Source organism: Pelobates fuscus, chromosome 13, assembly GCF_036172605.1.
Source record: "Pelobates fuscus isolate aPelFus1 chromosome 13, aPelFus1.pri, whole genome shotgun sequence".
Taxonomy (NCBI): domain Eukaryota; kingdom Metazoa; phylum Chordata; class Amphibia; order Anura; family Pelobatidae; genus Pelobates; species Pelobates fuscus.
Genome location: NC_086329.1, coordinates 23,545,785 through 23,572,368, shown reverse-complemented (window position 1 = coordinate 23,572,368; position 26,584 = coordinate 23,545,785). Strand labels below are relative to the sequence as shown.

Below are 26,584 nucleotides of genomic sequence, written 5' to 3'. Positions count from 1 at the left end.
AAATGCCATTTCACTATATTGTCATGTAACACATGTTGCCTGCTAATGCTGTTGTGGCACTGCAGGCCAGCCTGTATCTTTACTTGCACAGCAAAAATAAAAAAATTACAAAATATGACGGTACTTGTGGCGTGTTTTTTTTTTTTTCACGTTAAAAAAAACCAAAACAAAACCCTTACTTTATTTAACCCCTTAAGACCGCAGCCAAATGTACAAGTTGTGATCCAAAAAAACGTAAACAAAACCTGGCATTTGCGCTATATGTCTGTCCAACCATAATTCACCTCTTTCATATTAAATGCACCCCCCATTATTATATATCATTTTATTCAGGGGAAACGGGGCTTTCGTTTAACATCAAATATTTAGGTATGGAACATAATTTAATATGAAAAAAATATTTAAAAAATGGGAGAAAATAAGAATTTTTTACATTTTTTTAGTTCTACGTGACATTCTAACTGTGAATGTCATAATACTGTTTGCTTTTACTGCAATACAATACACATATTTGTATTCAGCGATGTCTCGCGTGTAAAACAGTACCCCATATGTACAGGTTTTATGGTGTTTTGGGAAGTTACAGGGTCAAATATAGCGTGTTACATATTTCAGTTTTTTTACATTGAAATTCGCCAGATTGGTTACGTTGCCTTTGAGACCATATGGTAGCCCAGAAATAAGAATTACCCCCATGATGGCATACCATTTGCAAAAGTAGACAACCTAAGGTATTGCAAATTGAGTATGTCCAGTCTTTTTTAGTAGCCACTTGGTCACAAACACTGGCCAAAGTTAGTGTTAATATTTGAAAATGCAAAAAACTAATTTGAACGCAAATTTGGCCAGTGTTTGTGACTAAGTGGCTACTAAAAAAACTGAACATACCCTATTTGCAATACCCTGGGTTGTCTACTATTGCAAATGGTATGCCATCATGGGGATAATTTTCATTCCTGGGCTACCATACGGTCTCAAAGGCAACCTGGCGAATTTTAATGTGAAAAAACTGAAACGCAAACCTTATATTTGACTCTGTAACTTTTGAAAACACCATAAAACCTGTACATGAGGGGTACTGTTATACTCAGGAGACTTCGCTGAACACAAATATTAGTGTTTCAAAACAGTAAAACGTATCACAACAATTATATCGTCGGTGTAAGTGCCATTTGTGTGTGAAAAATGCAAAAAATGTCACTGTCACTGACGATATCGTCGTTGTAATATATTTTACTGTTTTGAAACACTAATATTTGTGTTCAGCGAAGTCTTCCGAGTAAAACAGTACCCCCCATGTACAGGTTTCATGGTGTCTTGGAAAGTTACAGAGTTAAATATAGTGCTAGACAATGTAATTCCCTGAACTTTTGGCCTGGGTTGGCAGGCAGGTCCTGCAAATTGTAATTAATAAAATGACCTAATTATGTAAAATTATTACATAAATATATGCGTAGAATTATTATATATATGTGTGTATATATATATGTGTGTATATATATGTATATAATTTTTTTTAATTATTTTTATTTATATATAGGTATATACATAGTGATATATACGTATATACTTATGTATATAGATATATATATTATTTCGTTCTACATGTATTTTGATATCAATATATATATTTTAATTTTAAAATACAGTTAGAACGAAATTACGCATGTTTATATATTTTTTATCTATTTTTTTTTCATTATTTTTTTATTATTATTTTATTTATTTTTTTAACGTATTTATATATTTATTTATTTTTTATTATATATAAATATATATATAATGAAAATTATATATATATTTAATCAATATCATTGAACGTGTATTTTGATATTAATATATATATATATAATTATGTATATATTAATATTAAAATACACGTAGACAGTGTATGCATATTTATGTGTATGTGTGTATATGTGTGTATATATATACTTAGATCATATATATAATAAATATATATATGATCTAAGTATATATAATTTATTTTTACACTGTTTTAACATTTTTTATTTGTATTTCAGACAGCAGGGGGAGTACCTGTCATTACAGGCACTCCCCCTGCTGGCAATGCCTTGGACGGCTATGCCGTCCATGTGATCGCGGGGTCCTCGCAAGGACCTCGCGATCACATGGCCCTGGGCGGCTGAAGAGGACGCAGGGGGACTCCCTGGGCTCCCGGGTAAGTCCCCCATACCGCGATCGCCGGCGTGGGATCGCCGGCGACCGGGTAAGTACATAAGATCGCAGGACGTACTATGCCGTCCTGCGGCTTTTAGAGCCACCAAAATAAGGACGGCATAGTACGTCCTGCGGTCTTAAGGGGTTAAATCCTTGCCAGACTTCAGGAAAAGTGAGGGTATTGTTACTGTTTTCTGATATGTGCCATTTTGTAGCAAGTCCATCTATAACAAATGTATGGCTTTCTTTTGAAGGAGATTAGTCTCCTGTAATATACTGATCTGCTGTAATATGCACACTTCCCCTGTATGCTGCCTGTCATATTATATCCTCCTATAAACATACTACACCACAAACACAAACCTAACAGATACCGTATACAGACCGTGCCCTACTTTGTCCTCTGATATCCTGCTTATGGAGACACCAAAGACAGGTCACCAGCAATTGTGAGGTTTATTACAGTGGGCATCTGTGGTACCTTACCTACATACATAGTTCACATTACTCTGTTTCATACCTGTGGGGCTCTGAGAGCTAGTGTGCGTGTGCGGAGGGGCAGGGGTAACGTTTGTGGAGGGGCCAGAAGTAAAACTTACTTAAGTTTACTTTGTTTATTTCTGTAAAAGTATTTGCTTGCTGATTTTAAAAATATTGTTGTGATGCATGTCCCTTTAGACAATATATATATATATATATATATATATGTGTTTGGATGATTTTTGCACGAGGGACTTAACCTTGGGTAGGTGTAAGGCGGCAAAAATCTTTAATATGTCACTAACCCATCCCCGTGCCCCTTTTGAAATGTCTTACCAAGTTTAATTTAATGACATAACTGTCTTGCTTACCATATAACAACTATTTAGTTTAAAATCATAAAATTTGTCTCAGCACTAGTTTTTTCGGCATGAAACCGAATATGTAAAATCCATAATAATGCAAAAATTACCATTTCAAATGTTTTAGTAGCTCTAGGATATTTTTTCCTCTTAAAAGCTTTATTTCCGGATCATTTAAATCGTGCTTTGCCTGAGAGAATCGATTCCATTACAAAAGACTCGTTGGCAGTACATTTTGTAAAAACACTCAGTGTTTTCAGTTATGGAACATTTGCACTTGCTGCGTATTTCATGTTTTACTAAAATTATATACTACGTTTTTAATAGGCTTTAAAAAAAAGGTTTTATTTTACAAAATGCAAGGATTCAGTGGGTACCTTGAGACTAACTGACAACTGGTCTGATTTAACAACAATGTGATTCTAATATTACAGCTCTCGATACAGTGCAAATATGGAATAGACACGGGCAATATTGGAGAAATAGTGCTGTGATAAGATGAAAAAAAGTAGATTAACTCACATTATTTTCAGTACAACATACTCCACAGTTTTAATGGACCACTAAAGTCACCCAGACCACTTGATCTCAGTTAAGTGCAGTGGTCCTGTCATTTTAACCCTTAAATGTAAAACATTGCAGGGTTAAACACAGACAGACAGCCACTAGAGGCACTTTCTCTGCAATGAGTAAAGCTCAGTCATGTGATTTGTAGCTCCTAGGAAAACACGAGATTCAATGAGAAGCATTTGAATGCATGTGTAACACAGGCCGTGCGTCCGCATCCATCAGTTTCCAATGCTCCCTTATTCCATCGCAGAGAGAGAGCTGGGTGACGTTGCAGGAGGCAGAGCAACCGGCAGCACTGATGGAGTAAAACCGCCTCCCCGCAGGTTTTTACTGAAAGAGGGAGTGGGGACCTAAAAGTAATATGCAACAAGGATCCAATAGCGTCCCAAATGCTGTAGTATTCCTGTAAACATTTTCTGTGCTTCTTCATCCCCTATGCACAATACAGCACATCGTTAGAGTAAACGGGAAACTGTCACATAGCTGGAATTAACTCATTTGAAAAACCCCTATAAGTGGGAAACCATTTTTATTTGGGAGATGCTTTTGAATGGTTTGACTTGTTACCTGGGTCCATTTGGCATTGCCCCCATTTCCACTACAACCTCCCGAGAGCCAGATGTTCCTCAGCAGGAAATTCAATCCGCTCTCCCAAGTGACTAAGAATGTTAGCCAACATTTATTCCCTTTTGTTATGTTGCAGTACTAGTTTTAAAAGTGTTAGAAAAAAATGCAAACTTGGCAGCAATGTTGAGTGACATTTACCCAAACTCTGAAGAGAGTGGAAGCCAAGTTGATAAAGAACTCTTGAATTGAGTCATGTTTCATTATGTATTATTTCCTTATATGTTTGTTACTATGGGAAATATGATTAGGGAATAAAAAAAAAAAATAATAATAATAAAAGCAAAACTCCCAGCCCAGCTGGGTGAAAAATTAAGGAGTTAGAAAGGTTTGTCTTAAAATGTAATGACTATGGATAGACTATAAATATTAAGAAGAGCAAATGATATATTACATCTTCAGCCCTGCTAATTTATGAGTTATAGCTCTATTAAGCCCTACTACTATTAGAGGCGTGAGACATTCCATGTTGATCAAGGATCCTTAGATGGGTGTTCTTTGCAATGGTTAGGTTGCAAAGAGTCTCTGGGCACGGTCTCTTAGTTTAATATCAAATCATTTAGAAGTGTTTTGAGAAAAAAAAAAAAAAAGATACTCCCTCCTGCTCAGTCACGCTAATAATTTGTGTGACTGAACACAGTCACTCAGTGCCATATCCCCATGTGCCCGCTGTCTATTTCTATGGGGGGAGATATGTGATGGATGGTCTGATTTATTTGGTGCGGGCCACAAGCTTGCAGAGACATTTTTTGGGGACTGTTTTACATGTGCCTGTATACGCAGCTGTGGGTCAAGAAAACTGCTATGTTTATAGAAAAAAGGGTTAACCCTAGCTGGACCAAGCACCCAGACCACTTCATTAAGCTGAAGTGGTCTGGGTGCCTATAGTGGTCCTTTAAGGACTTTAGTAATAAATGGACCTACAGAATGGTATACTTCCATCAACACAGTGATACCGTAATTAGAGAGGAATATTGTGTGCATTTGTACAACTATTATAGCAATCAAGAATTTATTTTTTGAGATTTCAAGTCATAATCACATAAACACTAATTAGTAAGTCAAGAAAGAAAACAGATAAAATGCCAGAAAATATTTTTACAGTGGTTCTTTCATATATTTCTATACCTTTCCTCTCACTCAAGGCTCTGGGATTCTATCAGCGAGCATGGAACCAATTTACTGTCGCTCTGGATATTGATGCCCACAGCATGCTTGGGTTTGAAGGTCGTTCCATTGTCAATCTTCAGATGGGAAACACCTTTGCCGCTCTCCAGGATATGAATGCAGCAATAAAGGTAAACATGTTTCAGAGGTTTGTCTTTTTTTTCTTAATTTGTTTGTCCATCTTTCACAAATGTATTCTTTACAAAATATATATATTTTCCAATACAAATCAGTTGTGCAGAGGTAAGTCAACCAATATGTAAATTATAATGTATAATACTGGACATGAATTTTAGAAGAAGCGTCACTTAAAATGCAAAATGTGAATCCTAAAGTAAGATGATAACATTACAGGGACACTCTATCCACCATAAACACTACAGCTAATTGTGGTATTTATGATGTGTAGAGTCTTTGGGCCCTGTTCTAAGTCAGTATAAATATGTCTGAGCATTCTGACAAAAAACACATGGCTCTCAGGTGGTGCATTAGCCAGCCAATGTGCATCACTTAAGGAAGTAATTATCCATGTTTTAAACCAAAGCAAATCCTAGAATTAGGGCTTTGTGTTTGTTGAACCTTAATTTAATGGTTTCTCTTTAAGTGACCCCCTATACATAAAGGGTCTTCTTCTATTATCCTATATGTATACCGAATACAACAGTAAGTGTAAATAAAATGGTCAAATTGAGAGGAGGGGGGAATGTTTTTTTAGACAGTCAGTGCAACAAAATAAAAAGAGATCAAATAAATTCACGTATGAGTCCTGATTGTTAGACGATTCGTATGTCGAGGATCTGATTACATTTTTGGTATATCCCAACCCTACCCTAATGCATGCCTTTACTAACTCTAACCATATACCTACCCAAACCTTAACCCACTCACTTTTAAAGCTGCATACAGAGAATCTGACAGTCTAGCGATAGTAAATGACTCCAGCTGACAGTGGGGAGCCCTCTAACGTCCAAAACATTAGGACATGTCAGAACGAGTTAAATCCCAGTATAGTTGGGACGTAATGACACATCCTAACATGGTTAAAGGCTGAGTGCATTGGTCTAGCAAATAAAGTATAGAATGTCCCTGCAACTACAGATTCTCATACAATCAAAGCACACATCACATTGACCTTTAGATATTTCAATACGTTATCAGAATAAGTATAAATTATTCATATTGAAAAAAATAAAGCTCTCCACTCCAAATTGCACGCGTTTTCTGTCAGCCGTTATACATTCACTGGCTTATTAGTCTGTCATTAAAAGACTTTCCAAGCACTACAATAATCCCAAATAAATGTAGAGAAAATCTCAAATAACCATCAGGCAAAACCTAGTAAGGGTGCAACCCTCATAAAACTGCAAATACTGGAAGTGTTCCCCAAGATAACAGGGAGCACCAAACAAAAGACATCGCCTATTAGGGAAGAACAAAACACATTATATTGATATATCTTTATTGAGACACCCCATTAGGCAATAATGCAAGAAAAATAAATTGTAACGTAAAAATTGTGACAAAGAAAACAATATTTGAAATGTAGTAAGAGTGAAGCTATCTCAATAGAGATTGACCACTAAGGAGATTATCCAGACAATGACTCACCCCGTAGTGCCTAGCTACAGATACAGGGATGCTGTATCCATTATCCTAGAATGTCTTGGAATGTAACAATCACAATGTGGGTATAAAGTATCCTTTAGCCCGGTTCTAATAATACATTTATAACACACAAAATGAAATGAAAACAGTACTAAATGCATCAATAAGTCACTAGCTATGAAATATAGCCACATTGTAACACAATAATGAACGTATACTGTAATATACTATGCTCCTTGCATTACTGAGACGTCAATCCAAGTAGTTGTTTGGTATGGATACATAGTATTAATAACATAACCTTAGGCAGCAGTTCTATTTATCTTATTGGATGAATGGGATTGCGGAATTCCATGTCATGGGGTTTTAGGATTTGCTAAGCTCCTACTGATGACAATGGGGGCATCAGCCCTATTCGAGCTGATCTAGGGAGTATATTAGTTTTAATTTGTTTTGCATTTTTTTCATGCATTATCTATGTAATGATTTTTTTATTTTAATTTTAAGTACCGTAATCACCAAACTGGGATCCCCTTTAAAGCATCGGGATATGTTCTGAAAGGCTTGTTAATCCCCCAGTGCCCTTGCCAGTGTTCTACTTTGTCTGGGGCTAAATGTCCACAGGAATTTTGACATGTGGAATGCAGTGGATGGTAGTCACCCTCTGCATTTTAGAAGTGAAGCAGATGAAGTTGCCACCTGCAGATGAACGTTTTATGTGTTTCCCACACAAACAGTTCTGAATTCTATCTTCTGAGTGCAGCATCACGCCCATGTATAGCTTTGTCATGTATTTTAGCAGCTCACTAATTCACATTACCCCGTATCCATTTTATAAAAGCTCCTTCCCAGTCTACAGATTGCATTAGTGATTGGTGCGGTCACTGTGGTTGCTACCAGTTGCAATAAATGATGAAATGCATGTTCCATAAACTCGTGCTTTGCAGGTTTATTTGGGATATTCAAAATAATAGGAGCTTCACATCATCTTGGGTGAACTAATTTCTGATTTGGTGAGAGTTCACCTTATTTTAAATTTAGAACATGCAAGAGAGAGCTGGCTGTGGAATCAGAATAGAGAGTCTCACATGTGCACAAAAACAACACATAATGGTTTAAACAGCAAGAAAAAACGGAGTAAACAGCGCCCGGTGTACATGAACAGAATGTTATACGTAAATACACAGTTGACCTCAAAAATGAGAAGAAAAGACAAAAATAGTGCAGCACAGTATGTAAAGTGCATATGTGGTAGGTAATCTTGAATCACTTCCACTCACATTTTCTGAGCTTACTTAGAGCTCTGCTGTTTTGTGCATGGACGGAATAATCCACGTCTAAGGATGTACGTGCAGTCGCCACAGGTGCTTCAAATAAAGTGCAGTTTGCAGGTTATAGGTGGAGGTAAATACAAGAAAAAAAACCTCCAATGGTGAAGTAAGTACTAAGTGAGCACTTACTTCGCCATTGTAGTTTTTCCCTGTATTTACTTCCACATATATCCTGCATACAAGGTCTGAGAATCCTTGGATTGTTTACTGCTGCCTGTATATGTTACTTTTATTTATTCTTGTACTTTCAAGCACTATTGTGAGCGCCTATCAATTCTTTGTACGGTTTGAACAGCAAGCCCGTGATTATTTGACAGTTTTGCTGTTATATTAATTACAGACTCTTTGCCCACTTCCTTTTAACATCTAGGTGACCATTCATTTAAATGGGTACCGTTCATCACGGTACATTGTGTCCTAGAGAAATGTTTAACACAATGTTCTATTTGTATCCCCAGCTCGGTGTCACAGCACAGCTACTAACAAACCGTGGTGTTATTCACCAGATGATGGGAAAGTTACCAAACGCAATGAAAGATTACCAGGCAGCCGTTACAGCTGACCCCACCTACGCACTGGCATATTTCAACGCAGCAAACTTATACCTGCATAATCGACAGTTTGTACAGGTACATTATCCATCAAACCTGGGTCAAAACCTGTATTATGATTTATGTTGTGATTAACATGGTCATCACCTGTTTGGGCACATAGCGAGTTTGATCTGTTGCTCATGTCTTTAATTGTTGATTGTTTAAAACTAAAACATCCATAAGCTAAAAGCAATATTCACCACTGGTCAAACCATTCTAAAACGGTGTGACTACTTATAATAGTTCAGCGTGTTGTAGTGGTTATTATGCCAGGAGTATCATGGCAAACCCTCTCTCCCATTGTAAGCAGTCAAACCATTGTCAAGCGATTTGGGTTCTTACCTGGGGAATGCTGGGCACCTTTCCCCACCTCCACTACATCAGCTAGAGAGCTGGAAGCTTCTGTTTACTCCCCTGAGCCAAGCCCTGCAGTCCAGAGCCAGCTGATCGCTCTCACACAGTGAGCTGCACTGCCAGGCTTAGCTCAGGTTGAACATTTCTGGCTCATGTAGTGGAGGCAGGGAGTGGTAAGAAGTCAATCCATTCTAAAAATGCTCTGACTACTTAAACTGTGTGTGGGGCACCATAATCATTACAGAACCTTGTAGTGGTTATGGTGCTTTCAAGACTCCTTTAAACCAAAGCACATTCCCTTTAATTATGGGATTACTCTTGTTCTGACTCAGTACGATCTCATTAATTTATTATAGTCCGTCACCACAGTATTTCAGCCTTCTGACTCTTTCGAGACCGTAGAAACCTTTTAAGCACTGTAATGTTTATTTTATACTGCCAGTCAAACGTTGATAGACACAGAATAGGACTAAACCTAGCGTCTCTCTCTGTTGGAAGTTTATTATGAAATTGATTAATTCTGCCAATCATATTTCCTTCTGCAAGATACTTTTTGTTGATCAGCTGAATAATTCAGTACTCACTATCATAATTGCGATTTCATGGCTTCTATAAATCTGTTAAAACATGTGTACCTTGAAGGAGCAGAGGCAGCACATTTGATAATAATAGCAATAACACTAACCTGTAATACTGACCTGGATATTGGGAATCTTGATTTAAAGAGACACTATAGTCATCAGACCAACTGCAGCTTAATGTAGTTCTAGTGTCTATAGCAGGGCCACCCAATAGGTAGATCCCCAGTTGTTGTAGAACCACAACTCCCATGATGCTTTTCGTGCATTTTTAATGCCTTTAGAATGAGAAAGCATCATGAAAATTGTAGTTCTACAACATCTGGAGGGGTACCTATTGGACAGCCCTAGTCTATAGCCTGTCCCTGCGTGCATTTTAAAGGATCACTATAGGGTCAGGAACACAAACATGTATTCCTGACCATAGAGTGTTAAAACCACCATCTAGCCCCCCCTGGAACCCTCATGCCTCCATAAATATATCAAAATCTTACTGTATTCAAGCCTGAAGCTGTAGTTCTGCATGCTGTTTGCCTCAGAAAAACAAGCAGTCTGCTGACATCATCAGAAGTGGTGGCCTGATCCAATCACAGTGCTTCCCCATAGGATTGGCTGAGACTGACAAAGAGGCAGATCAGGGGCAGAGCCAGCATGATTCAAACACAGCCCTGGCCGATCAGCATCTCCTCATAGAGATGAATTGAATCAATGAATCTCTATGAGGAAAGTTCAGTGTCTGCATGCAGAGGGCGGAGACACTGAATGTTTGGATGCATTTTAGGCAGCCATGACCCAGGAAGGATCTCTAACAGCCATCTAAGGAGGGGCAAGTGAAGTTATGACTAGGCTGTAATGTAAACACTGCATTTTCTCTGTGTTTACAGCAAAAAGCCTGAAGGTAATTGTGACGAAGTGCCCTTCGCCACTTGGTCCTGGAGAGACCTGCTTGCCAGCCTCTTGCCCTGTGACTATGGCCCTGGGGTGTATGGCCCTTTAAAAACAGTAATTGGGCTTATGGACTTCTATTGGACGGGTGCCGGCCTTTTAAGCAGTATTAGGGCATAATGAGAATTGGAAAAAATGCCCCTTTAAAACGGTGTCCCAGAGTCCCGGACTGTGAAAATAGCGTGTTCATGTCTTTTTCCCATATGGTTCGGTAATTGGGGCTTACCGAACCAATTACCCAACAGGCGGACCACACACACAAAGGGAAGTGTGCAGCCTATTTACCTCCCAGGCTGGTGGTTAACCGCAGGTTAATTGCCGACCGCTGGGTGGCCGCCATTCGTACAGTCGAACACGTGGTGGCGTGTCCATTTTTATTTAGTTGGCTGAAATTGAAGTGCGTTTGATGATTCAAGCGCACAGTTATACTGGGCTATTTGCACGAACGGCACCCGGTTCGTGCATTTGAATGGGACTTAGTCGTTTTTTGTGTGTAAAATAGACCGAACGCACAGCCTAAATCTATGGAACTCTTTTGGGCAGGAAAGCCATGCTTGCGGTCGGTCAAACAGGACTTCCAACTTTTAAACCACTGGAGGGAATTGTATGATTTTTGGATATGTTTGTATATGGAGTATGCGGATTTAGAATATGTAACTATTTATTAATATTGCATGTATACTTTTAAAGTTATAAGAATTGTATAAAAACTGTATTTTCCTGCCTGTGATAATTACATTAGCCCACTGTGTACAATAATTCTTTCACAGGCAGAGGGGAGGATTTTGCTGGAATGAATGGGAGTGTTTAACTGTATTGTACGTAGTTGATTGGCTGTTCCCCCAGACCACGTGGGTGGTAACCTTGTGAAAAAACCTGCAGAAAAGACAGTCCTTTGGTATTCATTAAACAGATCTTCTTGACCCTCAACACATAGTCTTGTCTCGTGATTGGAGGGGACAGCTATATTCACACTGGGGATTGCTATACTTGTATACTCCCCTGAGGTTCCTGTTATGCTCTCCTCGAGGAGAGGTCTTTCCCACACGGTCCTGGAGGACAGAAGCTGGTCCAGGGTGGAAGGAAGACGGCGAGACTTCAGTTAAAGCGGCACTGTCATGTCGAATTCCGTTTTTTTTTTAACCCCCCTCCCGCCTCAACTACATCCAATCGACCCCCTAGTCATCCCCAAATGCCCCTATGCCCCCCACATTACCTATTTTTTATTCTTTATTTTCTGCCCGATCTTTATTCAGGGCGCCGCCATCTTTGTGTGGGTAGGTGAAGTCCCTGTGGGACACGTCATCTGCCCACACTAGATAGCCCTGAGATTCCCGCACATGCCCAGTGAAACACCTGGACATGCGAACGGGAATTTCACCTATTCATTCATTCATCAGACAGACGAATGAATGAATAGAAAAAATCAGACGAACAAACTAACACTGTGTATCAGTGTTAGTTTGTTCGTTCAGTTTATTACAAGGAGGGAGCTACCGGCGTGCAGCTCCCTCATTGTAATATGTAAAGACAGAAGCGGCAGGGAGCAGTGCTCCCCACCACTTCCTAAGCCCCCCAGGTCCCCTCCTCACTCTATGGGGGTCAATATGACCCCCATAATAGCACAAGGGAGATTAAAATCTCCCCAATGCCCCTACTCGCTATATCGCGAGTAGGGGCATGTCCACTAAACAGTGAGCAGCCTGTGGCTGCTCACTGTAAAAAAAAAAAAAAAAAAAAAAGGGTAATAAGGGGGGGACGGGGGGCCTACTGTCCTCCCCCGCCGGCCCCCACCCCTGGACGGCGGGTGGGGGCCATAATGGGAATGAGGGGGGACCTACTGTCCTCCCCTCAGGCCCCCACCCCTGGGCGGCGGGTGGGGGCCATAATAGTAATAAGGGGTGGGGGACCTACTGTCCTCCACCCCCCTGGCCCCCACCCCTGGAGCGGCGGGTGGGGGCCATAATAGTAATAGGGGGGGGGGACCTACTGTCCTCCACCCCCCGGCCCCCACCCCTGGGCGGCGGGTGGGGGCCATAATAGTAATAAGGGGGGGGGACCTACTGTCCTCCAGCCCCCGGCCCCCACCCCTGGGCGGCGGGTGGGGGCCCTAATGGAAAAAAGGGGGGGGGACCTACTGTCCTCCCCCCGGCCCCCACCCCTGGGCTGCGGGTGGGGGCCATAATAGTAATAAGGGGGGGGGGATCTACTGTCCTCCCCCCCCCCCGGCCCCCACCCCTGGGCGGCGGGTGGGGGCCATAACGATAATGGGGGGGGACCTACTGTCCTCCCCCCGCCCCCACCCCTGGGCGGCGGGTGGGGGCACTAAGTAAATTCCCCCCCCCCCCCCCATCAAGGTGACTAGGGGTGCCCAAGCCCCTAGTCACCCACCCCCCACCCAAATAAAAAATGCCCCTACCTACCCCCCTCACCCTAAAAAATAGTGAGGGGGGAATACAATTGCTAACCTGTAAAGTAAAATTAAACTTACCATTCGACGTCTTCTTTTTTCTAAAATCTTCATTTTTCAGCCCCAAAAAAGGCCAAATAAAAAACCATCATAGCCGTCGAACTAAAAATAAAATAAAAAACCCGAGCGCAAAAAAAAAAAAACCCGACGGGTGGGGGCCGTAAAGTAAAATAAGGGAGGGAGACCTATTGTCCCCCCCCCCCGGCCCCCACCCCTGAGCGGTGGGTGGGGGCCATAAAGATAACGAGGGGGGGGGACCTACAGTGCTCTGTGTCATTTTACAAGCGTGGGAAAATTCCAAAGAACTTTCCCACGCTTGTAAAATGACAAAGAGCACTCTGATTGGCTTAAACCCACCAATCAGAGTGTTCTTAGGCTAATTGCAGGGCGGGGCAAGGCTTTATAAGCCTTGCCCCGCCCTGCGGAGCTCAGTCTGCGCGGAGCCCTCCATGGGTGAAGATGGATTATTTTTTTGTGCGCTCGGGTTTTTTCTTTTTCGTCGGGTTTTTTTTTTTTGCGCTCGGGTTTTTTATTTTATTTTTAGTTCGACGGCTATGATGGTTTTTTATTTGGCCTTTTTTGGGGCTGAAAAATGAAGATTTTAGAAAAAAGAAGACGTCGAATGGTAAGTTTAATTTTACTTTACAGGTTAGCAATTTTATTCCCCCCTCACTATTTTTTAGGGTGAGGGGGGTAGGTAGGGGCATTTTTTATTTGGGTGGGGGGTGGGTGACTAGGGGCTTGGGCACCCCTAGTCACCTTGAGTGGGGGGGGGGAATTTACTTAGTGCCCCCACCCGCCGCCCAGGGGTGGGGGCGGGGGGAGGACAGTAGGTCCCCCCCCCATTATCGTTATGGCCCCCACCCGCCGCCCAGGGGTGGGGGCCGGGGGGGGGGGAGGACAGTAGATCCCCCCCCCCCCCCCTTATTACTATTATGGCCCCCACCCGCCGCCCAGGGGTGGGGGCCGGGGGGGAGGACAGTAGGTCCCCCCCCTTTTTTCCATTAGGGCCCCCACCCGCCACCCAGGGGTGGGGGCTTGGGGCTGGAGGACAGTAGGTCCCCCCCCCTTATTACTATTATGGCCCCCACCCGCCGCCCAGGGGTGGGGGCCGGGGGGGGGAGGACAGTAGGTCCCCCCCTATTACTATTATGGCCCCCACCCGCCGCCCAGGGGTGGGGGCCGGGGGGTGGAGGACAGTAGGTCCCCCCCCCCTTATTACTATTATGGCCCCCACCCGCCGCCCAGGGGTGGGGGCCGGGGGGGAGGACAGTAGGTTCCCCCCCCCCCTTTATTACTATTATGGCCCCCACCCGCCGGCCAGGGGTGGGGGCCAGGGGGGAGGATAGTAGGTCCCCCCTCCTACTACTATTATGGCCCCCACCCGCCGCCCAGGGGTGGGGGCCGGGGGGGAGGACAGTAGGTCCCCCCCCCCCTTATTACTATTATGGCCCCCACCCGCCGCCCAGGGGTGGGGGCCGGGGGGGAGGACAGTAGGTCCCCCCCCCCCTTTATTACTATTATGGCCCCCACCCGCCGGCCAGGGGTGGGGGCCGGGGGACAGTAGGTCCCCCCCCTCATTATCTTTATGGCCCCCACCCACCGCTCAGGGGTGGGGGCCGGGGGGGGGGGACAATAGGTCTCCCTCCCTTATTTTACTTTACGGCCCCCACCCGTCATTTAGGGGTGGGGGGCAATATTTTTTTTATTTTTTTTCTACAGTGAGCAGCCACAGGCTGCTCACTGCTTACTAGACATGCCCCTACTCGCGGTATAGCGAGTAGGGGCATATTATTTACTAATACCAAGTCATTTTTACTTGGTGTTAGTAAATTTGGCTAAAAGACCAATTTAGGTCTTTCAGCCTTTTAGTAGATGGCTCCCTGATACCGTGGGAATTAGGGAGTTATCTACTAAGCGGCTGCAAGATGCAGCCACAGCAATGAATAGGATCGGAGTTTCATTCATTTGAATGAAATTCCGATCCGAACAAAGTACCGAATTGCATCCTAACACCAATGGAGAAACTCTTCTCATTCTGTTAGGATGCAATTCGGCAGTTTTGCCGGCGTTCTGTCTAAGTGACAGGACTTTCGGCAATACTGACAGGAAGTATTGTGGGAACTGGGAGGAAAGCTAGGGATCATGGGAAAATTGCTCTGACCAGCGGAAATGAAGCACACTTTGCTCCTCCGCTGGTCAGAGCTGGTCAAGCGGAGGAATCCCATAAGACAAAGAGTCCCTACTTTGTCTTATGGTTTTAAAGAAAACTAAAGAAGAATGGAAGAAAAGAATAACAGATCCTGAGAGAGGGGGAGAAGAGGAAGAGATTGAGGAAAGGTAAGTTCGGCATGACAGTGCCGCTTTAAGCTACGGCGGTTGTGCTGGTGTCCGGTGCGGTGCTTGTGGTCCTTGGCGCAAGCTAGGAAGCGTCCATCAACGGAGGGTACTCGGTCGGAGTACGGGTGTTCCATTACAGTAATGATTCTACTCACCAGAACAAATTCAATAAGCTGTAGTTGTACCTTTAATGTTAGTGCTGCACAGTGTGCAGTACCTATGTCCAGCCTCTGCATTGAGGTGTTGAATGTTCCCCATAGATGCATCAATTCAATATATCTCTATGAGGAGATGCTGATTGGCGCAGCTTTTTGCCGCGCATGCACAATAGCCTCCCAATGCTTTCATATGGGAAAGCATTGGATTGGCTGAGATTATCAAGTTTGAGACTAGCGAGGCGTAAAAAAAAAAAAAAAAAAGAGTAAAATCACAATTCAACTGGAAATAGAGGGGCGGGGGGGGGGGGACACCGAAATATTCATTTTGCCACTATAGTGTCAGGAATAAGTTTGTGTTCCTGACACTTCAGTGTTGCTTTAAAGCATACCTCCCAACATTTAAAATATACAAACAGGGACACTTTCACTTTAAGGTTGTGAGTAGGGGCAGGGATGTTCTGAGAAATTTTAGGGGACTTACTAGTAACAATTTATGCAACTAAAATGTAATGCAGGACTACTATGCAAACTGTCAATTAATGTATCTTATTTACACAGACTGATTTCTAAACACATTTATTGTAGTTTAAAGACACATTACTGTGGTGGAGCTCTGTTCTACACTCAGACACACCAACAATATGGAGCTCCAAGAAAAGAGGGACCTTAAGATTAAAATAAAAAAGAGAGAGAGAGAGGAAATCTGGACCCAAAATAGGGACTGTCTCTTCTAAATAGGGACACTTGGGAGGTATGATTTAAGGAAACACTGTAGCGTTAGGAATTCAAATATGTATTCTTAACACTATAGGTCTGGACTATCTATTTATGTATTGGCACCCCGCACCAAGTGGAGTTAAACTGTAGTTCACTTACAATTTGTCCATCATCACATGTCTCTCCGGGGCCAGCCCTGCCTCCTTGGGTGAGATCATCAATATTGATAATTTCAGCAAATCCAATGCTTTTTCCATAGGAAAGTATTGGGAGGATATTGCCAAACAGCATGTCCTCATAGAGATGCATTGTATATGCAGAGAGCGTGGAGATGATAAACAGATTGCAGGATCGAACCGAGAAAGTCCCTGTATTGGCTGAGCTGTTACTAGGCAGCCATGTAAACGCTTCCTTTTCACTGAAACGTTTACATTGCTCAGCCTGCAGGGACAATCCACATTAAGCTGTAGTATTTCTGGTGACTTTAGCGTCCCTTTAATATGTGTCAGTGTCTTGGAACTTTGTCTGCTCAGTTTAAATCTGATTTCTAGCCCTGAGCTACTAATGTACACCGGTACACTATATATGTGAATGTCAATGTACACCGGTACACTATATATGTGAATGTCAATGCACACCGGTACACTATATATGTGAATGTCAGTGTACACGATGCACTATATATGTGAATGTCAATGTACACGATACACTATATATGTGAGTGTCAATGTACACCGGTACACTATATATGTGAGTGTCAATGTACACCGATACACTATATATGTGAATGTCAATGTACACCGGTACACTATATATGTGAATGTCAATGTACACCGATACACTATATGTGTGAATGTCAATGTACACCAGTACACTATATATGTGAAAACCAAAGAAAAGAAAATGTTACTTGCGCTTTTTCCTTAATCCCTATGTATATTTAGACAAATGGAGGTCATTTAGTTGCTCCAATGGCCATTGGAGGGATGCCCGCCTGCCAACGTCAAGGCAGACCCCCCCTAAGCGGGTCCTAACACTGACCCTTCAGCCTGCTTCCTTGAGCTTCTGGCAAAGATATCTCTAATGAGACAGAAAGGGGTATTTTTTATATACACCCCTTTACTTATTAACCCTTAATAGGGAACACATGGGATGGGTAGCAGCATTGTAACCAGGCTGTGTGATACAAAGTAAATACAAATACAAAAAGAGAAGTCCTGCGCTAAAGCAGCAAGGACTACAACACACATCAGCCCCAATATATAGTAAAAACCAAAGAAAAGAAAATGTTACTTGCGCTTTTTCCTTAATCCCTATGTATATTTAGACAAATGGAGGTCATTTAGTTGCTCCAATGGCCATTGGAGGGATGCCCGCCTGCCAACGTCAAGGCAGACCCCCCCTAAGCGGGTCCTAACACTGACCCTTCAGCCTGCTTCCTTGAGCTTCTGGCAAAGATATCTCTAATGAGACAGAAAGGGGTATTTTTTATATACACCCCTTTACTTATTAACCCTTAATAGGGAACACATGGGATGGGTAGCAGCATTGTAACCAGGCTGTGTGATACAAAGTAAATACAAATACAAAAAGAGAAGTCCTGCGCTTAAGCAGCAAGGACTACAACACACATCAGCCCCAATATATAGTAAAAACCAAAGAAAAGAAAATGTTACTTGCGCTTTTTCTTTAATCCCTATAATCACTATATATGTGAGTGTCAATGTACACCAGTACACTATATATGTGAATGTCAATGTACACCGATACACTATATATGTGAATGTCAATGTACACCGATACACTATATATGTGAATGTCAATGTACACCGATACACTATATATGTGAATGTCAATGTACACCGATACACTATATATGTGAATGTCAATGTACACCGATACACTATATATGTGAATGTCAATGTACACCGATACACTATATGTGTGAATGTCAATGTACACGATACACTATATGTGTGAATGTCAATGTACACTGATATTTCTACTGTTACTTCAAAAATGTCTAGATGACATATTTTATCTTTATATCTTTTATGTATATTTGTAGGCCAAACAATACTACACACAAGCAATACAATTGGATCCTGGAAATGAATCAGCAGTCCTAAATCGAGGAATTACAAATATGCTGTTAAAGGATTTAGGTGGAGCGTTGCAAGACTTCCAGAAGGTTATAAATCTTTGCCCATTCTCCTCTTCAGTCTACTTTAATCGTGCTAATCTGCATTACATGATGAAACTATATGAGCAAGCTGAGTGCGATATAACCCAAGGTAAGAACATCAAATTAACTGCACATAATTTGTTTTTTTAACATCCACAGCCTGTAAAATTACAAAATTATTAATAGACCATGTTTAAAAAAACAAAACACTTACACATTAAGAAGCAATAGTCAATACAAGTGGGACATAAAGTGAGAGCATTCTTAGTCACTGGACTGCATGCTTATAAAATACAAATAAATAATCTTAAAGTGTTATTCCAACTACCAGGACTACCATAGTGATTTGAAGGGGCCATGGTGGTAGGAGTTTCTGCTTTAAACACTGAACATACAGAGTTATTGCTAATTATGTGCTGGGTGCCAGTGGCCCCAGACTTGACTTAGGAAGTCCAGAAATCCTTTCCTTTTTAGGGGGGGTCAGTCCTCTTTTCTTGGAGCTCAATGTTTATTGAGTGTATAACAGAGATCCAGACCAGTAATACTTCCTGTAGTCTTTAAACTACATCTATGCAAATAAGACATCTTGTTCTTGTACTAAATTACAGTTTACTCTCACTTCGAACATTAAAGTGTTGTTTTTTTGTACACTTGAAATGTTTGGAGCTATTCTAGCCTAGATACGTAAACATGTAACATCTGAAAATGTATACAGCCACCCTAACACTTCTGAGTAGCACAATTTAAAGGACCACTCGAGCCACCCAAACCACTTTAGCTCAATGAAGCGGTCTGGGTGCCTGGTCCAGCTAGGTTTATCCCTTTTTTTAATATAAAAACATAGCAGTTTCAGAGAAATTGCTATGTTTATATTAGGGTTAATCCAGCCTCTAGTGGCTGTCTCATTGACAGCCGCTAGAGGCGCTTCGGCGCTTCTCACTGCGATTTTCACAATGAGAAGACGCCAGCGCCCATAGAAAAAGCATTGTGAATGCTTTCCTATGAGACTGGCTGAATGCGCACGCGGCTCTTGCCGCGCATGCGCATTCAGCTGAGGCGGAGGAGAGCTCCCCCGCCCGGCGCTGGAGAAAGAGGTAAGTTTAACCCCTTCAACCCCCTAGAGCCCGGCGGGAGGGGGACCCTGAGGGTGGGGGCACCCTCAGGGCACTATAGTGCCAGGAAAAGGAGTGTTTCCTGGCACTATAGTGGTCCTTTAACAGAATATTGTAACTAGAACTTAGGTTCTCGGCCCACTACTTCCTATGGACAGACGGAAGCTCTCTACCTGAGCTAAGCCTGGCAGTGCAGGTCTTACCCTGCGGTTAACTGATTCTCTCAGCCAATTAGCTAATCCTGCATTGCCAGGCTTAGCTCAGAACAGCTAACAGCAGCAACTTCCCGCTCTCCATAGGAAGTTACAGAGGCAGGGAGCGGCACCCAGCAGAACCTAAATTACATGTCAAACATCTAAAATGGTTTGACTACTTACAATGGGAGATCCACACTGTTACAAAAAAGTGATAATTTTAACACAAAACTAAAACGTACTAGAAAAACAACAAACAGATGAATTACTCAACTCTGGCTTACTATAAGCGCCCAGACCACTTCAGCTCAATGAAGGACCACTGTAGGCACCCAGACCACTTCAGCTCAATGAAGGACCACTATAGGCACCCAGACAACTTCAGTTCAATGAAGGACCACTATAGGCACTCAGACCACTTCAGCTCAATTAAGTGGTCTGGATGCCAGGTCCCCTTAGTTTTAACCATGCAGCTGTAAACATAGCAGTTTCAGAGAAACTCCCATGTTAACATTGCGGGTTAATCCAGTCTCTAGTGGCTGTCTCCGCAATCCTCAATACAAAAATCACATTGAGGACACGCTGGACGTCCATGGGAAAGCATTGAGTAATGCTATTCTATGGGCGGTTTGAAAGTGCGCGCGGCTCTGGCCTCGCATGCGCATTCGGAGCTGAAGTTGGCAGGGGGAGGAGAGGTCACCATCGCTGAGGGAGTCCGGCGCTGGATTAAGGTAAGAGCCTGGAGGGGTTTTAACCCCTTCAGCCCAGCGGGAGGGGGACACCTAATAACCCTATAGTGCCAGGAAAACGAGTTTGTTTTCCTGGCACTATAGTGCTCCTTTAACCTTGGATATACAAAAGTATTGAATTGTAAGTACTGAAAAAAAAAACACCTAAAGGCAGATCTGACTTATTTCACTTTTGTCTTTACAGCTTTAGTTCTCCAACCAGAGGATCCTTTAATGTATAAATTAAGGTCGGAAGTAAGAGGAAAATTGGGATTACATAACGAAGCCATTGAAGATTACAAGCGAGCAATAACGTTGTTTGAAAAATCTTGCTAATTATTGCACATACAAACTGACATGATTTCTTAGAAGTATAATGTAACTTATGTGGAAAGCCATCATTACTTGCACCAATAAAAACTCAAACCTTTACAATGCTTAGTCTCATAATAAATATCTAAGTTATGAGTAGTTGAACTTTAAATAATTGCTTATTGGAGAGAGTGTGTAATTTATATTAAGTGATTTTGGGACATAGATGCTGCTCCCGCAGCCGTGGGGAAAAGTACACTGTTTATATTTTGCAGTTCTCAGACCGACAGTCACTATGGGCTCCAGACTGATTTTAGATTTAGTTATTGAATCTAATTTTACCGGTAGCATCAGCATGGTAAGAAAATAGACACCCTGCGGGTCCAGTGTATTGCAGCAATTACTGTACATGTGCCATGTGTCCCCAATGCTTCAATATGAGAAGTATTTGACTGGAAATGAGTCACCAGGATTGATGGCTGCAGTGAGGAGTCTGTCTTTACGCTGGGGGGCTTTTAAACGTATTTGCTGCTGTTTTATTGTTGAAGTTTAACAAATGAATGTTATACTGCACATGTTAAGTGCAATTTATCAGACTGTTCTCATCATGCTTTTACTAGTATACCATCTTCTAACGTGAAAAAGTACTTTTAACAATTATCCCAGCATATTGTGACATTCTGTGATGTAATACTCACAACCTGCTGCCTATTACTCTTTTTTAAGATGTTGTTACATTGTATTTTTTTGATAACTGTGATAGAATTTATCTCGATTCCAAGGCTCAAGCTTATAGGTGTCATATAATGATATCCTGTATTAAAATTGGCTAACTTGGAATCAGGATTGATTGCTAGATGCTTGAACAACACTTAAGACCATATATGTCTAAGTCCCGGGAGCAGAGAGCCCCCACCCAAGATGTCTCTACTCTAATCTTGTTGTTCTCTCTTACCCAGAAACTTATTTGTTATGTATACATGGCGCTCATTCCTATGTCTTATCCTATGTCCTATTCCTATGTCTTATCTGTATTCCCTTGCTATTTTTGTTCTAAGAGTATTTGCACGTAAGCACTTACTTTTTAAATGTATAAAACCCAGCTGATGAATAAAAAACGTCAGAGGCTTATTTTGAATACCAACAGGTGTCTGGTGTCTAATTCTTGCTTCTCCGAGTGCACTTGTAACAACAATTTGGGTTTCCTCTGAATATAACAAAGATCAACATTCTGATCCACAACAATTTGGTGCCGAAACCCGGGATCAGACGAATCCAGTTCATCCGGACCCAGAAGGGTTGGCTCGGAGCCCAGACGGTTAATCAGCTGCAGCGGGTAAGAAAAAGCTTTTATTTTTCTACCTATAAATGATTTAGACTCTCTGGTGCTCTTTGAGACCCCGGTCCGGGTGGGTAAGGATTTTAAAAACGTCTGATCTAAAGAACTTGTTTTCTGTGGTATTATGGTTATATTCAGGTGGAGGTTGTGTTATGTCTTGTGAAAGGAATCTTGAGATAGTGGAATAGAACTGTGGGTTGTAAGTTATTTTTATTGTTTGCCTTGTCATTTGTTTTATAATTTGAGTTAGAATCCTCCAAGGGCAGATCTCCTGATCTGTGTTTAGAAGACAGAACTGTGAAAATTCCACTGCAGCGGTCATAAGTGTTTAAATACACTGTTATTGTACAGTTTGTCTTGTGTAAGGAAGTAATTAACCCTTACAAGTTTTAAGATGGGTAGCTCTGAAAGTACCCAAGGGGGATTTACGGCTTTGACTATTGTCAAGCATCACAAAGGACAAGGAGCAATTAAGAATGTTAAGAGGTTACTTAAGAAAGCTGGCATGCCCTCAGAGGGCACTCTAGACCCACATATATGGAGTGAATTTATGGCAAATTACAGAGGATGGTTAGAAGATAATGACTTAGTAGAAGTTGCACAAAAATGGCATGATACTGCTGTTGAATTAACTAAATGTGGTTGTAGAGAAACCACCAGGAAAGGTGTACCATATTATCAATGTTTTGGACCTCTAGGGTCCCAGAGTAGGCAGGATCCTGGGAAAAATCTTGTAAACCCACCCCTTTACCAGGATAATGCAGGGACTCCTTTGGTCCCTAAAGGACAGGCGCTTTCCCTTTTACAGAGATCAAAACCTCTCTTTCCAGTAATATTACGCAGTGGGACTTCATATGGTCCCCTAGCAGCCCCTGTAAGACCTATGGGTTCATTAGAGAAGGCAGATAGTCCAGACTTAAAGGAACCCTTAGTTGCCCCCATAGACACCCCAGTGGGGCCATTAGCTCCACAATTTTCTACTCCAATGATACCCAAAGTTGAGAGCATGTACCATGAGAACAGACAGCCGAGCTCAAGTATCAAATACTGGGAAGAATATAAGCCCTGGACACCCAGTGAACAACTGGCAATAATACAGCAGCTGGCAGATGTTGAAAAGGCCCCCTTAGCTCTAGTTCAGTCTCTATCCACAATTCAAGCTACTTACCAGTGTACTTGGATGGATTTAAAACAGATTGTGGCACTAAAAGCTGGCCCCATTTTGGCTAGAATAATTGCTAAATATACTGATGCCCATGAAGATAACCTCAGAAAAAGCAACATGCAAACAGATGAATGGTTTAGAACCAAGTCTGCATCTGGAGCATGCTATGTCACTGCAATAAGAGAATGGGCTAAGGTAAAGACAGAGGAACTAGCCCATAAATTAGGAGATATATTACAAGGGAAAGATGAACCTGTAGAAACATTTTTTCACCAGACTACAGATGGCTTGGGAGGCATTGGGTTACACAGATATTGAAACCACTTCGACCAGACTGCTTATTAACTGCTTCATGGATGGTATCCACATACCCATAAGGATTGGTCTCCAAAATGCTAGACCTGAGTGGAGAAGTTTAACCTATGGTGATCTGGTGAAGGTGGCTAGAGGAGTGGAAGCTAATCTAAATACTAGAAAGAGGAGCACACCTCTAATGGCTGTAACTGTCCCTAGAGCTGATGGAGACAGAAGGCAGGTAGACTGCTGGAATTGTGGCAGGAAAGGACACATTAAACGTAACTGCAAGTGTCCTCCTAAAAATAGAAAACCCCAGGATTCTAATGATAACTCCCAAGACAGCCAACCACCTCCACCACCTCCCCCTCCCCAATAGGAAATTGGCAAACCAGTGTCCCTACATATTATAAATATCCCTGACTCTGCAGGACCCTCACCCATTATCAATGTTACACTACCTGGGGGCCGAATAGTCCCTTTCCTGTTGGACACTGGCGCTGCTAAATCGATGTTACAGGAAAAATATGTGTTCCCGTATGAGAAATCTAATGATGTATTATCATGTGTAGGGGTGGATGGTATCGAAAATGACATTCCCCTTACCCACAAGCTGAAATTGAAGCTACACGACTCTACTGCCCTTGTGACAAGGCTACTTGTCAGCCCTAATGCCCCTGTTAATCTACTAGGCAGTGATATACTGCCTGCTCTTAGTGCAAATATCCAGTATAGCCCCACTGGAAAAGTAACATTGTCTGTGCCTTTAGAGGACAAACAAATGATATCTCTTTCAAATGTTCTGGCAACTCTCACTATGCCCAGCCATGTGCCAGAACCTACCATTGACTTGTCCTCAGTCCCTGATTCCTTATGGGCTACAGGGAAGACAGATACAGGCAGACTCTCTGTGCCCCCAGTCAAGGTGAATCTCCTGCCCGGAGCCAAACCTCCATACCAAAAACAATACCCCCTAAGCCCAGCACAGGAAGATGCTATTTCGCAATCTGTGCAAGAGTTTCTGCAGGCAGGGGTAGTTGTCCAGACCACCTCCCCTTGTAACACACCATTGTACCCAATTAAGAAAAAGCAAGAGAAAGGTAAACCTGTGGTATACCGTATGGTACATGATTTGAGGGCAATTAATGCTGTAACTGAACTGATTGCCCCTAATGTTCCCAACCCACACTCCTTGTTGGCACAAATACCACCTTCCTCTAAGGTATTTACTGTTATTGACTTGGCAAATGCATTTTTCAGTGTCCCCCTGGATCCCGACAGTCAGTTTTTATTTGCATTTACACATAAACACAAACAGTACACTTGGACAGTATTGCCACAGGGTGCACAAAACTCACCCACTATGTACAGCATGGCAATGGCCCAGATTCTTGAAGAATGGGAGAGGCCAAATAATGTAATTTTATTGCAGTATATCGATGACCTACTCCTATGTTGCGATAATATGGAATCTTGTATTGTAAACACTCTCTCCTTGCTGAAATTCCTGGCAAAAGCAGGCTGTAAAGCGTCAAAAACGAAACTGCAAGCTTGTGTAGAGAAAGTTATTTTCCTAGGACATTGCATTTCCCAGGGCATAAAACATCTCACAGAGAGTAGAAAGACTGCAGTTCAAAATATTAAACCCCCCCGCAGCCTAGCCCAGCTTCGTACCTTTCTCGGTTTGATATCTTACTGTCGTCCTTGGCTGCGTTCAGTAGCTATCTACATGCAACCACTGTATGATTGTCTTGCCAGCGAAAACAAACCATTTAAATTAAACCATGCGGCAGAAAATGCCTTCTATACACTTAAGATACTGGTAACGTCAGCTCCAGCACTGGGTCTCCCAGATTACAGAAAGAATTTTAACCTGTTCTGTACTGAGCAATCAGGTTATGCTACATCTGTCCTTACACAGGACCATGGTGGTAAACAAAGACCAATAAATTACTACTCCACCAGATTGGACCCTGTTGCCAGGGGTGCCCCCTCATGTGTTAGGGCAGTGGCGGCTGTTACTGCCCTCCTGGACAAAGCCACTGATATTGTTTTAGATAATCCGGTGACCATATACACACCACATGATATCAACAGCATACTGTCACAAGTTCAACCAAAACACATACATACTGCAAGGCATCTCAGAATGCAATGTGCCTTGCTTATGCCACCTAATGTTACATAAGGGAATGGAAATGGTACTTGTACTTCTGATCTTTTTGTAAATTCACTTTCACCAGATGAGTTAGCTGATGCCCAGGTACCCCATGATTGTGCAGCACTAATGGCACAAGAAACAGCAGGTTTTTTGCATGTAACTGATTCTCCATTATCTAATGCAGATTTTGAGTTTTTTGTAGATGGTTCCAGATATGCTGATGAGAAGGGTAATTTCCACACTGGATATGCTGTAGTCTCTGCACATGAGATAATAAAAGCTGAACCAATCGCTCCTCACTGCTCTGCACAGGAGGCAGAGCTGAAGGCACTCGCTGAAGCGTGTAAAATGGCTTCTGGTAAGACTGCTAATATTTTTACAGACTCTCGCTATGCTTTTGGTATAGCCCATGATTTTGGCCCTATTTGGCGGGCTCGTGATTTTCTCACCTCAGCAGGAACTCCAATCAAGAATTCTGAAGCCGTGAGTGCACTTATGGACGCTATCCTGTTACCCACTCAAGTAGGCATCATCAAGGTGGCAGCTCACGTGAAGATCACAGATGAAATTTCAAGAGGAAACCACAGAGCAGACGAAGCTGCCAAGCAAGCAGCAATTC

General features: G+C 42.3%; 1 protein-coding gene across 1 annotated transcript in view; it reads left to right on the top strand.

Annotated features, from left to right (window-relative positions):
- Nucleotides 1-21,133, top strand: part of TTC6 (tetratricopeptide repeat domain 6) — a 114,974-nt gene extending 93,841 nt beyond the window's left edge. Inside the window, exons 29-32 of the mRNA XM_063440471.1 lie at nt 5,363-5,515; nt 8,779-8,949; nt 18,544-18,769; nt 20,900-21,133. Of these exons, the coding sequence (XP_063296541.1) occupies nt 5,363-5,515; nt 8,779-8,949; nt 18,544-18,769; nt 20,900-21,030 (681 nt within the window). The 3' untranslated portion in view covers nt 21,031-21,133. The remainder of the gene's footprint in view (nt 1-5,362; nt 5,516-8,778; nt 8,950-18,543; nt 18,770-20,899) is intronic.
- Nucleotides 21,134-26,584: the final 5,451 nt, after the last annotated feature.